This window comes from Eubalaena glacialis, chromosome 9 (assembly GCF_028564815.1).
Source record: "Eubalaena glacialis isolate mEubGla1 chromosome 9, mEubGla1.1.hap2.+ XY, whole genome shotgun sequence".
In the NCBI taxonomy this organism is placed as follows: Eukaryota; Metazoa; Chordata; class Mammalia; order Artiodactyla; family Balaenidae; genus Eubalaena; species Eubalaena glacialis.
The window spans coordinates 59,618,017-59,633,406 of record NC_083724.1 but is presented as its reverse complement, the minus strand read 5'-3'; the positions used below and the strand labels follow the sequence as shown (position 1 = coordinate 59,633,406).

The window sequence follows — 15,390 nt, the reverse complement described above, 5'->3', positions numbered from 1 at the left end:
TATATTAAACCACTCAGGGACAAGCACAGTATTTATAACATTGTTCTTGTCCCTTAAAGGAGGAAAAATGGGCTTTATATTGACAGGCTAACTTGGACAATGTAAGGAACCTAGCTCTCCATTAAGCTAATACGTGCACTTTTCACTGAGTGAAAATTTTAAACAGTTAATGAAAGAACTTCTGAATATTTCTGGTGATGGTGAGCTCACTCCTTTGCCTCCCTGATTTTAGTGCCAGGGCAGCCACTAAACTTCAAGGCAGAACCTGAATCCGAAACAAGTATTTTGCTCTCTTGGACGCCTCCACGTTCAGACACCATCGCCAACTATGAACTGGTCTACAAAGATGGGGAGCATGGAAAGGAGGTAGGACTGTGCCTTTCGCCTTGTCGTCATTCTCTACACCCAAGCACTGCTCTCATTTTGTGTACTTGCCCAAGTTCTGTTAAAAGGTCAGATATCTACAGAGGACCTTGGTGGAAAAGATTTATTCATCAAAAGGGAAGCTTGACCAAAAAAACAGAAAGAGTATTTGGAGTCTTGCTGGGGTTAGGACAAAAGAAACAAAAAACAGCTATTGTCCGTATTGGAAATTTCTTTTTTTAATTCAGGTTTCTAAGTTACTTATGGAAGTATCTGCTTGTAAAAGAATATACTCCTTGAGATTTGGGGATTTCCTTTCTTTGTCTTCTGCATTAAAATGCTTAAGTCACTGTTAACACATGACTAAGTGAGCTCCAAGGCTTTGGGTAGATGAATTTGTCTAAGCTGGTTTCAGAGAAAGAGGCCCCATAGCAAATGTTTGTTTGTATGCCAATGATTGTTTGATATGAATGTGAAAATACATATATATATATATATATACATATATATATAGTTTATGTTACACAAATAAAATAACAGACCTTGGAAGGCTAGAAATTGTTAATAGTTAACTGAAAAGAGAAATAAAAATCAAAATAACTAACACATACATTAACGGGCACTATAATAATGGTTTCACACATATTAAGTCAATCCTTACGGTAGTGCTTTGAGTCAGCCTCTATTATTAATCTATTTCACATATTATAACAAAATGGAGACACGGAAAAAATTAAATAATTTGCCCAAAGCCACATACTACTGAATGGTAGAGCTGGAATTTGAATCTAGACAATTTCCAGAATCTGTGTTCTTAACCATTAGGATATACTGGCCCTTGGGTATACTTTGAATAGATTATTTAAATCAGTATTAAGATACATCTAATATTTTCAGAAAGGGATAGTAATAAATATGTTTCTTTTGTTATCGTAAAACCCATTAAGGGGAACATTAGGACAAAAAAGTCGGTAAAACTATATGTGAAAACTCAATCCACCAAGCCATTTTGTTATACCTCTTAGCATTCTTTATCTTAAAAATATCTTCACAAAGCAAAACAGCCCCTAAGTTCTAAAAAAGAATACCTTTCTTAAACACTCACATACTAAATGAACTATTACCAATTAACTTGTGGCTCATCATTTTGAATGCTATAATACATTAATATGCTACTGTAAACTTCTATTTTATTACATCTCTTTGAAGTGAGCAGAATCTCCAAAGACCAGGTTCTAAAAGCAATGCTTTTAGATTTAGCTAACAAAGCTGATACAAATTAATCACTCAAAAAGTTCTAGAACTGAAGTGCTGATATAACGTCAAGTACTCGAGTTACAACTGTTGGTGTTTGTAATAAGACATAAATTAGCATTAAATTATTTTAAATACTTACCATTACCCAACTAAAAAACAAATAAAATAAAAACAGTTAAGAGAGTGGCAGTCCTTTGGAAACGCTATGGATACTTGACTATTGGCATACCTACTCTGCTTTACAATTGTTTATTTAGGAAATTCCTTTTTTTCTTGTTATTTGGTAAATCTAAAATTTCTGAAAATTTTGTATTTGCAAGCCAGAACACCCTAGGGGTGTCTTCTCTAGTTTTATATCTGAATCGCCCTTGACTGATTTCTGTTTGTGTGAACAGCAAATGCTATTTGATAAAAAGCCTTATAAGATTATTGATGCCATTACTAGACTACATAATAGCATGCATTTTAAGGTTTACTACAGGCTCATGTTCAATCTGAGATTGACTACCCATAGATAGCTATATCTTTGCTAAAATGCAAAGGCAGATTTCAATCATGAAAATAAGTTACAACATTCAATTAAAAAAACCTTATTTCAAAAGCCCTTTATGATGTTAAAAGTTATAGAAGAGTTTGTGATTTCTTTTTTCTAGCTGTAGGTTCTATATTCACAAAGAAAGGAAGTGTTAAAATTAATTTGAACTCAACCTGGGGTAACAGTATAGTTTCATATACATTATCCAGCTTTCTTCAGTAACTGACATCTGATTTTTATTCCCTCAGGCCTTGGCAATTTCAGATCTCTTTCATAACAACCTCACGCGAACTGTATGCCGGTTTCCACTGTTACTTCCGGCCATATTTTCTTTGCCCCTATTTACGTTGCAGACGGTCACGGGAGATGAGCTAGACATCTCAAATGTCTATGTTAGGACATCTCAAATGGAATGTTAGGCATAAGCCATTGTCAGGGGCGGGGGTCAGTTTCCATTGTGGGCAGTGTCACCGCAACACACATGACTTAAAGGTTGAATGCATTCATGGGTGGTGGGCCTCTCACTCCCTCTTATCTGATGCATTTGGAAAACTGTGTCCTCGTTAGATAGATCCCCGACTTCCTTTTTTCCAGTTGTCTTATTTGTTGTAGAAACTTGCCCTTTTAAACTGGTATCTTCATTATGTAATTCCTCTAGTAGAGTCCTTGATACTCACTGTTGATTCTGTTTGTGATATTTTGATGACATTATAACCCTGATGACAGAAATCTGATGTTCTGGGCAGTGTGATAAAAATATATGCACAAATCTTAATGAAGATGACCGAGGTCCCTTGTTACTTATCCACAGCAACGGATTACCATTGAGCCAGGGACATCTTATAGGCTGCAAGGGCTGAGACCAAACAGCTTGTACTACTTCCGTCTGGCTGCACGCTCTCCCCAAGGCCTGGGTGCTTCCACAGCTGAAATATCAGCCAGAACCATGCAGTCAAGTAGGTGTCTTTCTTTGCTTACTTTCTGCCCTTTTCTTCACTAGGAGGCGTTGCCAGCTTTTATCCCCACCAACAACAAACCTGCTAATTAATATTTAATAGTTGGTAGTCTCTCTATACGAGCATGCGTCCAATTTGGGGGATTAGAGCACCATGACCTTGGTTTTCAGACTGGGTCCAAATGACAGATCCCATTCTCCCACTTCCAAAATTGAAAGACATTCAGAGAAGGTAGGAAACCTACTTGAGAAAAATGGGTAAAGGAGTTGGATCAGTCTCCATTTAATGAATTATAGAGCTGTAAAGCAAAATTCAGATTGAGGACGCTGCAAAATAATCAGAGGAGGGCTTAGCAAACTAAAGAGACAGCAAAAGACCAAACTTTTATCTTTTTTAAGCACACAGGTTTTAACTTTGCTGATGACCAAGTCTTCATGTCACGTATTTTTTCTTAGTTTGCTGTTAACTTTGCAAGCAGTTCATGTGGAAATTTGGAACATTCACAGAAAATCTGTATTTGTACAAATTTAGGAACAATGGAATAATCACAAGTATATTTGCAATCCTAAATTGTATTTTGTTTCCTCAGGTTCAAATTCTTTTTGGGACTGTTACTCTATAGTTGTGTTTATCACAATGGAGTTCATTGTGTCTAGGGGAGATTGTTTTGCATAAAGTATTATATGGCAGGTTGTTTTTGATGGAAAGTTTGGTGGCTTATAATACTATTGTTTGCTCTTTATTAATACGTTTCTATAATTAGTCTATTAACCATTTACCTTGAATTGAACAGTTTTATGGACTTATTTCCTTAGATTTTTAAAATATTTTACATTTTATATGTGATTTTTAAAATTTTTATATGTCATTTTATCTAGTGACATAGATATGTATAAAATGAATACATTGAATTTTATAAAGAGAATGCTCTATTGACCTGATTTTTAGACCTATCAGCAAACATGAAATTTACGTTTTTTTAGAAGATGAATTTCCTTTCATATAAGCAAGTCTTCCATCATTTCATTTTCTATAGATACTTGAAATCTTTCAGGGTTTTTGATGATAAAATTCATATTTTTCCTCAACACATGATTATTCATATGAAAAGCATTAGGATTCTGTTGCTTAATCCCTTACTGGTTATAGCTATTCCCATAAAATTTCCTTTCTTTTAAAACTGAAGCATGTAAATCAATGCAGTATTGTATGTCTCCTTTGAATTCCAGGCAGGCTAAGAAGTAATACTGCAGAAGATAATTCTTAAAATCAGACACTTAATTAAAAGAAATGTGACATGCTTTAATATTATATTTTGCATGGTTTACAAACTTGACAGTTTTGCATACACACACATATATATTCATACATACATACTTACATACAAAGAGACAGAATGGACTTTTTATAGACACATCAAAAGCTTATCCACTCTTTATTTTATTAAGGTTTCAAGTGGTGTTACATATACTTTCACAGAATAGGAGGTCTGAAGGTAGGAATGTAGTGAAAACCAAATCAGTTTTTTAAAAAGAATTACAAATGAGTCTTTGCTGTTACATGAACAACTCAATTTATTATGAATGATAATGCATATAAAATAGTTTCGTAATTTGAAATATAAGAACCTTTAGTCAGAATCAATAAAAATGATGTTCTTGTGATTTTGCAAACCTTATACCAAATTTATAAGGCCGTTTTACGAGGATTTCCTTTTTGTCTGTACAAGGATCTTTTCATTTTGATTGCCTGTAATGACGAACACAAGACATGTAAATTAAGAAAGACTGATGATCGTCTAAATAATCAGATACACCTGACACTACATAATATTAAGGCTCACAAAGTGTAAAGAAATACCCAAACTACATGTTCAAATACAAAAAATTAGAAATGATTTACTCATTCTACCATATATATTGCCTTATATCAAAAATATATATATATGCAAACATATATTCATATATCATCCCAATTCTTTGTTCTTCTTTAGGAATATATATTATTAACTTTAAAAATAATTTATGATAACAGTCACATTGCTCTTTATTGCTTTTTATTTTTTTTCAAATAATGATATGTTTGATTTATTTGATGGAAAATAATTGCTCAGAAGGTGACTAGTTTATTTTAGAATGGGCAGGAAGAAAGTTTATCTTTTAACTCTTAGGTAAATCCTACTTTATATGAATAATTATGTACAAAATGAAAAGAGCTATGTACAAAATGAAAGATAAGTCGTATCTTTTCCAGATGGTTCTCAGGATTTTTTTTAAACAGTTCTTTTTAATGGCTATGTTATTGACATTTTGTAAGGGATAGATGATTTTTATTGATTTTACCAAAATTTGCTGGTGGGATCTAATTCTTCACTAGCAATGGTGTCTCAAGAAGAGTTATAATTTTAAAAAAGCTGGAAGCTGACATAGGGTAAGTACAAGTTACAGTCAGAATCAAGCAGCCTGACATTACCCTCGGGTAGGTAAATCCTGGACTATTCATTTTCATCCTTTATCGTTCTGCATGCTCACTGTATATGGGCTATGATCAATGTTAGGTTAACACTTGTCGTTAAAACTGGTCAGAAGACTCCGTTTTTCAGATAGTCAGAGGGAACCCTTTTATGTTTGTTGGGCTTTTATTTATCTCCCTTTTTAAAAAATTGGAATTGGTGGAAGGGCATCCAACAGTTATTGCCACTTTTCACACTTAAGAACCTTTTCATGAATGAATACTATGTAGGAATTGCCCTCATTTTAGAATGCAGTAGTGAAAGCTTGAAATGGCATCTCTTAAACATCATCAGACACTCACGTAATAAATCTTGTACTGTTTGCAGCTTTTTTGAAGTTCGATAGTCTGTATAATAGGGCTGGGGAATACTGAGGGATTGTTTTAGAAGAAGAATTTAAATTGCAGGTAGGTAATTTTATTTGAGGCTCTGTTATCTTAAGGTTTCATTTTCACATATTCCCCCCACCCATTATTTAACAATTATTTTTGGTCATTTATTCATTTTTTGGTTTATTCATATTACTAAGCCAAGGTACATAAATTTATCTTTAAAAATTTACTTTAAGTTTCAAAGCCTTATTTTTGTTTTGTTGCCCTATTGTTCATTTATTTATTTTTGCCTTTTCTTTTGTTTTATCATTTTTTTTTTCCAACCACTCCTGTCCTTTCACTCAAACCCTCCTTTAACTCACTACCAAAATAAGAGCCGTCAGCTCCTCCTCAAGACATTAGTTGCACCAGCCCAAGTTCCACTAGTATTTTGGTAAGTTGGCAACCTCCACCAGTGGACAAACAGAATGGCATTATTACTGAATACTCCATCAAGTATACCGCAGTGGATGGAGAAGATGACAAACCTCATGAGATTTTGGGAATTCCTTCGGACACTACCAAATACCTTTTGGAACAGCTGGAAAAATGGACTGAGTACCGGATCACTGTGACAGCCCACACAGATGTCGGCCCTGGCCCTGAGAGCTTGTCCGTGTTGATTCGAACCGATGAAGATGGTATGTTGCCTCTGCTACGTCAGTTTGCACCCTTCTGCCACAGTCTTGGTCTGCTGTCTTTTGATAGGCTAACAGTAATGCATTTTTCTCTGCTCATCTTTTTTACCCAGCATCGCTGTAACTTCAGTGGTTTTTGCCAGAGACCTATCTTTGCTACGGCCTGGGCATTTTTTTTTTTTTTTTAACTTTTTTAATCTCAACACAGTAATTTGCTTCCTTTTAAAAGAACAGTTTGCTCCATGACCTTGCAATCCAGGCCCTTCTCTGTACCTCCATCTAAAGTCTTCTGCTTATTTCTTGGTTTTTGTAGTCACTTCTTTTACATTTTGAAGTTAACGTTTCAAAAGTGCCTTCTTATCTTCTTGTTGCCTTTTTGTCTTGCACATTTCAGAGACACTGATGCTCGACATTCAATTTTTGGCATCTGTTGTATGGAATACCTTTGATATGAGAAAAAAAAAAGAAGAAAATCCATATAATCAAGAATTTTTTTATTCTGCTAAAAAGAAACCTTAAAAAAACACACACACACACAACAATCAACAACCAGTTTTTGTTATTATTTCAATGCTATACTTCTTTGTGCTTTAATGCTTTGAACCTCAAAGCATCTTCCTTGGCTTTTGTACATTTTTTACATGTTTTTCTATTTCTCTGATACTCTTTTATTCTTCCATTTTTTTTTTTTTTTTTTTTGGCATCGGTCATGTTTTTTGATCTTTTCTTAAAAGTTAGAGCAGATTGGTTGAGCATTTTCCTTGGTTGAAAATGTTTGTATTCCACAAAGGAAACATAGTGGGTCTGCCCTTTTTTTTTTTTTTTTTTTTTTTTTAAACCTAAGTAAAGAAAATGCTCTGACTGGGTGGGACAAGTGCCTATAATTTTCTTTTATCCAATGATGTTGTTCCAGTTCCTAGTGGTCCTCCTCGCAAAGTCGAGGTAGAGGCTGTCAACTCAACATCTGTTAAAGTCTCATGGCGCTCACCTGTGCCCAATAAACAGCATGGCCAGATAAGAGGATACCAGGTGCATTATGTGAGGATGGAAAATGGTGAACCCAAGGGCCAGCCCATGCTGAAGGATGTCATGCTGGCTGATGCACAGGTAAGCCTCTGAAATTGCATACGTATATTTTTATAGGATACATTTATTTTAGTCTGTACCTTAAAATGGACCCCATTTTAATTTTTTTGGCATGTTAAAACTCCTATACAAAATTCTAGCTTTTTTTAAAAATTGAATTACAGTTGATTTACAGTGTTGTGTTAATTTCTGCTGTACAGCGAAGTGATTCTGTAATGCATATATATACATTCATTTTTTATATTCTTTTCAATTATGGTTTATGACAGGATATTGGATATAGTTCTCTGTGCTATACAGTAGGACCTTGTTGTTTATCCATTCTCTGTATAATGGTTTGCATCTGCTAATCCCAAAGTCCCACTCTATCCTTCCCCCACTCCACCTCCCCCTTGGCAACTACAAGTGTGTTCTCTATGTCTGTAGTCTGTTTCGTAGATAAGTTCACAAAATTCTAGCTTTCAAAACACATGATCCATATTTACCTTCTCAATCAGAGTTGACTTCAAGTGTGAGGAAGTGAATTGAAGTGACACATCTGATTAAAAACATGTAACTGTTTTCTTAAAGTACAGATGTACGGCTCTACAGCTATATCTGAGTCTGCCTTTCTGACTTCAGAAAAATTGGTTGACTTAATTAAATCAAAGGGAAGAATTTCAAACAGCAATTTTGCTGATAAATCTACTTTCTGCTGTGCTAAAAGTATTTGGAACTAAGTTGATCTAATTTCTAAATGTATGATTTCTTCCACTGAAGAATAGACATTCTTATTCAGGGAGAGGTATCCAGATAGTATTTTATTTAGTATTTCTTTGCCAAATTACATATCTAATGAAAATAATTATTTCATTTCCCAGAAAATGAAGATAATGACAATGATAAAAATTAGAGTTTCTCAGGGTATTGATGAGATCCCCTATGCTGAGCCAAATTAAGAAAACTATTAAGAGTAGTTGAGAATGTGAGAAATTCTATCAACCCTAAGGCAGTGATTTACAACCATGTAGTCACGATTTGGTTTTGTAATATGTTGTTTAAAACAGAACATTAATTTTTTTTTCAGTTTTTAAAAATAAATTAGAAGTGATTCAAAGACAGTACCATAATAAATCTACCTATACATATTTTTCTGAAAGGGAGAGGAAGATTTCAGTTAAGAACTGCCCTACTGGAGATTATACATAACCCATGGACTAGCTTACCTATGCTTGTTCCAATAGCAATGGGGTATTAGGAATAGGGGAGTGTTTTGCTTATCCAGCAAATTGGTAGCTGGGCATGGAAATGGATGGGATTAGTGAAAATTTGAAGCTATTTCAATTGAAAATTCCTTCCTTTGCATGAAAGTGGGGAAGATTATGAACAAAGTTGAAAACTGCTGTGCCAGATTGCCAAATTTTGCCTTCTTTTCTCTATGAAGATAACAGGGCTATAGAGGGCCCTGTTTTTTTACCCCAAAGTCTTTACTTTGTATTTACTCCAAAGTCTTAGTATAATCAACTCACAAAGGTACTTATGTTTGCTCCAGTTTCGAAACATTCTAACTAACTAAAGGAGTCTGGCTTAGTGACTAATTTATCTTCCTCAAATCCAGTTGTATGGTTTTGGCTTGAAGGCCATTTCTATAAATTTAGTTGGAAATTCATAGTGTCCCTTAAGACTCTGGAAAAGGACCATTGACTTGCTTTTTTGTAAATATTTATTTTGTACTGCCCATAAAATAGAAAGTTCTTATAGTATAAAATTAATAAGGCCTTAACTGCTTACGTTTTATTTGGTACATCTGCAATTATGAGAAATAAAATGATACGACCATCATGCATTGATGTCCTTCTTCAGTTCATAGATAATCTTACATTATAGAACTGTAGTTCTGTTGCTGTTTTCATTGGGAATATGGTAGTTAGTGAAATTATATGATGCAAAATGCCTTAAATATCAACTCAATCTTTTTTTTTTTTTCTCCTCTTCTACTTTGGCCTTTCTTTATTATTTTGCTGATTTTCTTTGTGGTGTTGTTTTGGTTTTTGGTTTGTTTGGTTTTTGCTCATTTCATGTTCTCTTTAACTGTTCATTGAATTTTTTTTACATCTTACAGGACTTCACTGGGACTGTACATTTTCAATATTAATGAAAGATGTTCATCTAAATAGTGACTTGAGTTCTGTAACCTAGATAGAAATCAAAATAAATGTCACAACGTAGTGTGCATCAGCTTTTTGCTATGCCTTATTGATTCATTCCAATGAACCATGCATTAAAAAAAATTAGCCAGTTTTAGTGATAACAACATAGAACATATTTACTTTTAACTTCTCAATTAGGAATGAAGGTGGCAGCATAACACACATATACTCTTTGGAATTTTATTGTACACACCTCTTCAGTTGCTTATTTCTTCTATTTTTTTAATCTAAGGAGAGCACCATTGCCTTTATCAGGCTACAAATTTCTCTTCATTTCTTTTTATTTTGTTTCCCTCCTCCCCAACCTTCTTAATCTCAATCAGTGGGAATTTGATGATACTACTGAACATGTGAGTAATTTTGGGCTGCTTTTTCAAAACAGATTATAAATGGTCGTTTTTTCTGATACCCCTCTTTCATTTATTTGTACTATGTCATCACAATTTGCTTGGATGCATGAACTAACAAATTATTTTTTAAAGTACTTCCACTATGTGGTACACTTTCATTTTGGTTTTTGTTTTGTGAAATTGCTGTGATGCTATTGATTGCATAAGAAATATCATGAGTTCATGTTGTTTTGGTGGCTGCTACTAACTCTGCCTTGTGACACAGTTAGAGGAGGCATGCTTTAAGTGGAGGTATCACAGACGAGAGATGTTGAGTTTGTTCTGGGCTGCTCATAAATCCTGCTCCAGAGTTACATATTCAGTGCATAACATAACCTAGATATGGCACTATGAACTCTATCTAGAAATGGCAATTCTCTGTTGTACCCATACAAATTTGAGTGAAATTGCATGAGTCATGCCAAGAAGCAGAAAGTATCTTACTGAGTGAAGAATTCTTTTTTTAATATTTTAGTGAATGGACGGTGTTTTTTATTGAGAGTTTATTATGTGTAAGGTACTGTGGGGGACACAAGACGTGACACCTGCCTTCTAAGTGCTTACAGTCCAGGCACCTAGGAAGGATATAAAGTTCAGAAAAGTTCCATAAAATACAACAAAAGCGATGACCTCAAGCAATGTATAATTAATTAATATTTGAATGGCAATATCAGTAAGAGCTATGAGTTCAGAGACAGTGGACCAGGATGGTAGAAGTCCTGAAACTTATTTGAGAACTTAACTGATGAGTAGGGATTGAAGAAGTGAAAGTGTGTGTCTGTGTATGTTGGTGAGTTGGAGGTGGGAATGTACTTTTAAAGGTCAGCACAGCAGAAGCAGTCAGTCAAGAGTGTGATAATAGTCAGGTGACAGTGAGCTTGGCAATTTGACAGGACTGAAGGATTCAAGTTAGTAAATTAATACTAAATACTACTAAGAGATTAAATTTTAATATAATGTTAGAAAAACCTAAAGTGTCAAGCTAAAGAGCTGGTCTTTAACTCTTCAGTCCTGGAGAGATATAAAAAATTATTAAAAGGAGCAAAAAGATAAAGGCTGGTAGGAGGTATTCTTTTGTTTAGTAAAATTTTTTTTTTTTCCCCAAAACACAGGGCTCTTGTAGGGATTCTTGGTAAATATGATGGTCAAGCTATCACTTCTCATGAAATTGACAGTGTAGCAGTGTTTTATAAACTTCTTTGACCATGACCCATAGTAAGAAATGCATTATATGCCATGACCAATTCATGCATATGTTTAAAATAAAGGTTTTACAAAATAATACCTTACCTTTAAATATATGCAGATTTTAATATTCAAGTATATTTCATTTGTTTAAAAAACACTGGTCTTAAATGGCTAAATTGATTTCATGACCTACTAAATGGGTCATTACCTGAACCTTAAAAATCAATAACTTAATGGATAGATTAGAGGGAAAATAAATACAGTAGACAGGGAAACAGAGTTCTTTTCCTAAGTCGTGAAGTAATAAAAAAATTTTTTTAAAGTTGAGCATCAGAAATGAAAAAGGGACAGTTATGATCAATGTTTTGAAGGAAGAATGGACAAAAACATACTAACTAGCTAAGAATTGGAAGAAGAAAAAGGGACCAAAGATCACTCATAAGTTTTGAAGATGCTCCACCATTCATTAAAATATGGAAGTAAGAAGGGGAGTCTGCTTCTGGGAATGACGTTTAAGCTTTAGTTAAGTTGAAGTGGAGGTAACACTTGATAGTCAAGGGAAAACGTCCAACAGATATTTACAATGTATTGGGCTGGCCAAAAAGTTCATTCGGGTTTTTCTGTAAAATCTTACGGAAAAACCCGAACAGGCATTTTGGCCAACCCAATACATGCCATTGGAGCCCTGGGGGGAAGTCAGGGCTAGAGATGAATTTAGGATATAGGCAGAAAAAATTCTTTAAGTTTTAGAGATGGATCCAGTCTTTTTTTAAGGACTAGAGAGAAATGCAGCAGATGAGTGACTGTGACAGAACATCCGGGAATGCCAGCTTTTAACAAGCAGGGGCAAGAAGTAGGGTGCAGATGGGCTAGGAGAACAAAAAGAGAGTGAGGAGCTGTGGCCCTGATATCAGTCACACTACCCCAGACAGAGGGTGTGGAAACCACTGAGTAAGTAAGTATGCCCACAGCTTAAAGAAAATGTAAACCAAGAGATGATGTGATCCAGGCAGAGAGAGGTGTGTGCAGCTGAGATTAGACCATGACAGAGGGCTCGAACATTTTGAGTGGCACTACTTACATTATCCTATCACAACCTGTATGAGAGGAAGGACGTGTGTGGTCAACCCCAATTTTATAAATGAGAAATTTATAGAAGGCTCAGCGTACGTAAATTGCTTGCCACACGATTTGGTGATCGAACCAGGCCTCGCTTCTTTTCCCTCCTAGCCTGGCCTGCTTTCATCAGTAATTCTGTGATATCAGGGGGACCTTGGAAACAATAATGTTGGCATTCACCCATCATAATTTTGGGAATTGCCAGTGTACCATCATTTTAAATGCCGCTCTCCGGTGGTTCACTTGGTTTTTATATTCTCTGTAATGTTAGTGAAACCATTCCTGAAAATAAAATCTCTCTCCCAGATTTAGTCTATTCATCTGACAGAGTAGTATTTCCAGTAGCTCTTCAGGATAGTATCTGAAATTCTTGAATTTCCACACTGGTGATATTCCTACACTTTCGAGAAAAGCACATTGTCGAAAGCTGTCATCCCTGGGATCAGAGTCAACCAGTGAGTTCTATGGTGCCCATTACAGCCTTGCACAGAAAAATCCCACTGTTCTCCACACAATCGAATCCATTCACTAAACTCTCACTTGCGTTGTCTTTAGATGAGAAAGACAATGACATCTTATATTTTCTTAAATTTATCTGTATTCAATTTGAAAACATAGCTGTGCTAAAAATCTGAAAGTTTTTTTTTTTTTTTTTTTTTTTGCTGTGCGTGTATGTAGCACCAAGGAAAATATCAGAACAAATTAATAGCCAGCACTCTATCTAAAGAGTCATGTAACTTCCCATTTAGAAGAACAGTTCTGCGATTATCTTCTCTTATAGCCACCACAGCTTTGGGTCCTTACTAAGAGAAAACTAAGAGTTTTGATAAATAGTTTGTGATATTTAACATTTTCTACATTGTCGGAATTAATTGAACACATATTCGTGATGTAGTAGAACAAGTCCTGTTAATGTGGTTTTATGGCCTGGCCTCCAAATCATTAGAAAATTCTCCTTAGTTTATAATGATTTTAGTCCATAGCCTATACAACTAACCAATAATATACTATTTGAGTCCTAAGAAACTTCTCTGGCTCTCTGGCTATCTAGGGCCAACAGATCAGCCGTTTGGTAAAATATTTACATGGTGATAATACATACTGTTTGGCATCAGCCCCATCAACAATCTGAAGGCCAGGCTACAGTGGAAGCACAGGGAGAGCAGCTGGCAGATCATAGCAGCTAGAGTATGGATTGCTCACTACAAGCCACACATTGTTTTAAGTGTTTACCCAATATAGCTCATTTAATCTTTTAGTAGCCCTAGACGGTCCTAACATTCCAACTTTCACATGGGAAACTGAGGCACAGACAGGTTAAACTCACTTGCCCTGAATCACCAAACTAGTAAATAAGGAAAGGCATGTTTAAATTCAAGAATTCAGGAGGTCTGACTCCAGGTTTTGTGGTTTTGACTACTACCGCTTAGAGCTGCCTCTTAGGATGGCTGAAGACCCCACTTCAGTGTCAGCATGAAGACAGATCATCCATAGCATGAGCTCTAGGCATGAAACTTCCAGTGCTTGGCATGGCTGCAGGGAATGTTTACGCATGCGCAGAAGGAAGGTGGCTGCCTTGATTGTTCCCCCAGGGCATTTGCAGTGTATGTTTTGAATCAATGTTACTCTCTTATGTCATTTCAGGACATGATTATTTCTGGGCTACAGCCTGAAACTTCCTACTCCCTCACTGTCACAGCCTACACCACCAAAGGAGATGGAGCTCGCAGCAAACCCAAACTGGTGTCCACCACTGGGGCAGGTAACTGTATCTGTGCATATATGTATCTTGAATATGTTCCTGGCAACACTAAGAGTAATTTTCCAAATGGTACAGGTGGTTTTGGTCAGAGGGAAAAATGTACAATGGTCAACTTTAGTGATTTTTGATATATAGTTCAGAGGGTAAAAATAACTGAATAACCTGCTTTACCCAGATTATTCAGTCACTCATTCAACAAATATTATTTGAGCACCTACTATGTATCGGGCACTATTTCCAGTACTTTGATAGAACAATCAACAAAACAAAAAGACTCTGACCTCCTGAAATTTATTTTCTGACTAACATAATTAACTAGTGAATAAATGAGTTTTATAATACTAAAATGCCAGGAAGTGATAAATTATCAAAATAAAGGTGTGTGGGCATTAAGGATGGGGCAGTCCCTAAGGACTGTTTTAGAAAGAGTGATGGGAGATCTCTTAGGGGCAGGATATTTGAGCTGAGACTGACTTGAAAGATGTGAAGGAGCAAGTCCCACGGGGGTCTGGAAGGCAGACCATCTAGGGAGGGAAATCACGTGACAGCTTCACCACCACCCCCTCCCCCCCAGTAGCAAACCTTGTTAGAAGAGCTGCCGTCTTGAACTGGGTTGTTGACTTAAAGTTTTATTTTTTGTCATTTTCTCCTCCTCACCCCTTGCTGTGGGGATTCTAAAGAGGACAAATTGCACCAAAGGTGGGAAACAGAAAAGAGAATGAAGAAAAGCAAAAAGACTAATACCAGATTGCTCCTTTCTGAAGAAAAAAGCTTCTTAATGCTATTTAGTCTCACTTTGGTTGGCCACATTAGGAAAACAGCATGTCGGAAGACCTGACATTATAAAACCAATAAATTAAGAGATAATTACAGAAGGAATCTTCTTTAGTCCCTTTATGTAGAAATCTCCCGTGGAACATTTAAGCTATGATTTGATTTATTCCTCCTGAATCACTTCTCGCACAACTTTTTAGGAACACACCTCGATGTAAAGGCATAAAGCAAAGAACAGCTGTGATGTTGAG

At 35.6% G+C, this 15,390-nt stretch overlaps 1 protein-coding gene across 8 annotated transcripts in view; it reads left to right on the top strand.

Annotated features, from left to right (window-relative positions):
* The window catches only part of PTPRD (protein tyrosine phosphatase receptor type D), a 542,415-nt gene that overhangs the window by 365,182 nt on the left and 161,843 nt on the right, over positions 1 to 15,390 (top strand). For 5 of the 8 annotated variants that reach the window (XM_061200424.1, XM_061200419.1, XM_061200422.1 and 2 more), the window contains exons 9-14: positions 233 to 366; positions 2,967 to 3,111; positions 6,330 to 6,635; positions 7,546 to 7,739; positions 10,231 to 10,257; positions 14,248 to 14,365. In XM_061200424.1, the coding sequence (XP_061056407.1) occupies positions 233 to 366; positions 2,967 to 3,111; positions 6,330 to 6,635; positions 7,546 to 7,739; positions 10,231 to 10,257; positions 14,248 to 14,365 (924 nt within the window). The remainder of the gene's footprint in view (positions 1 to 232; positions 367 to 2,966; positions 3,112 to 6,329; positions 6,636 to 7,545; positions 7,740 to 10,230; positions 10,258 to 14,247; positions 14,366 to 15,390) is intronic. The other 3 variants (XM_061200423.1, XM_061200421.1, XM_061200420.1) reach the window with 1 other exon arrangement.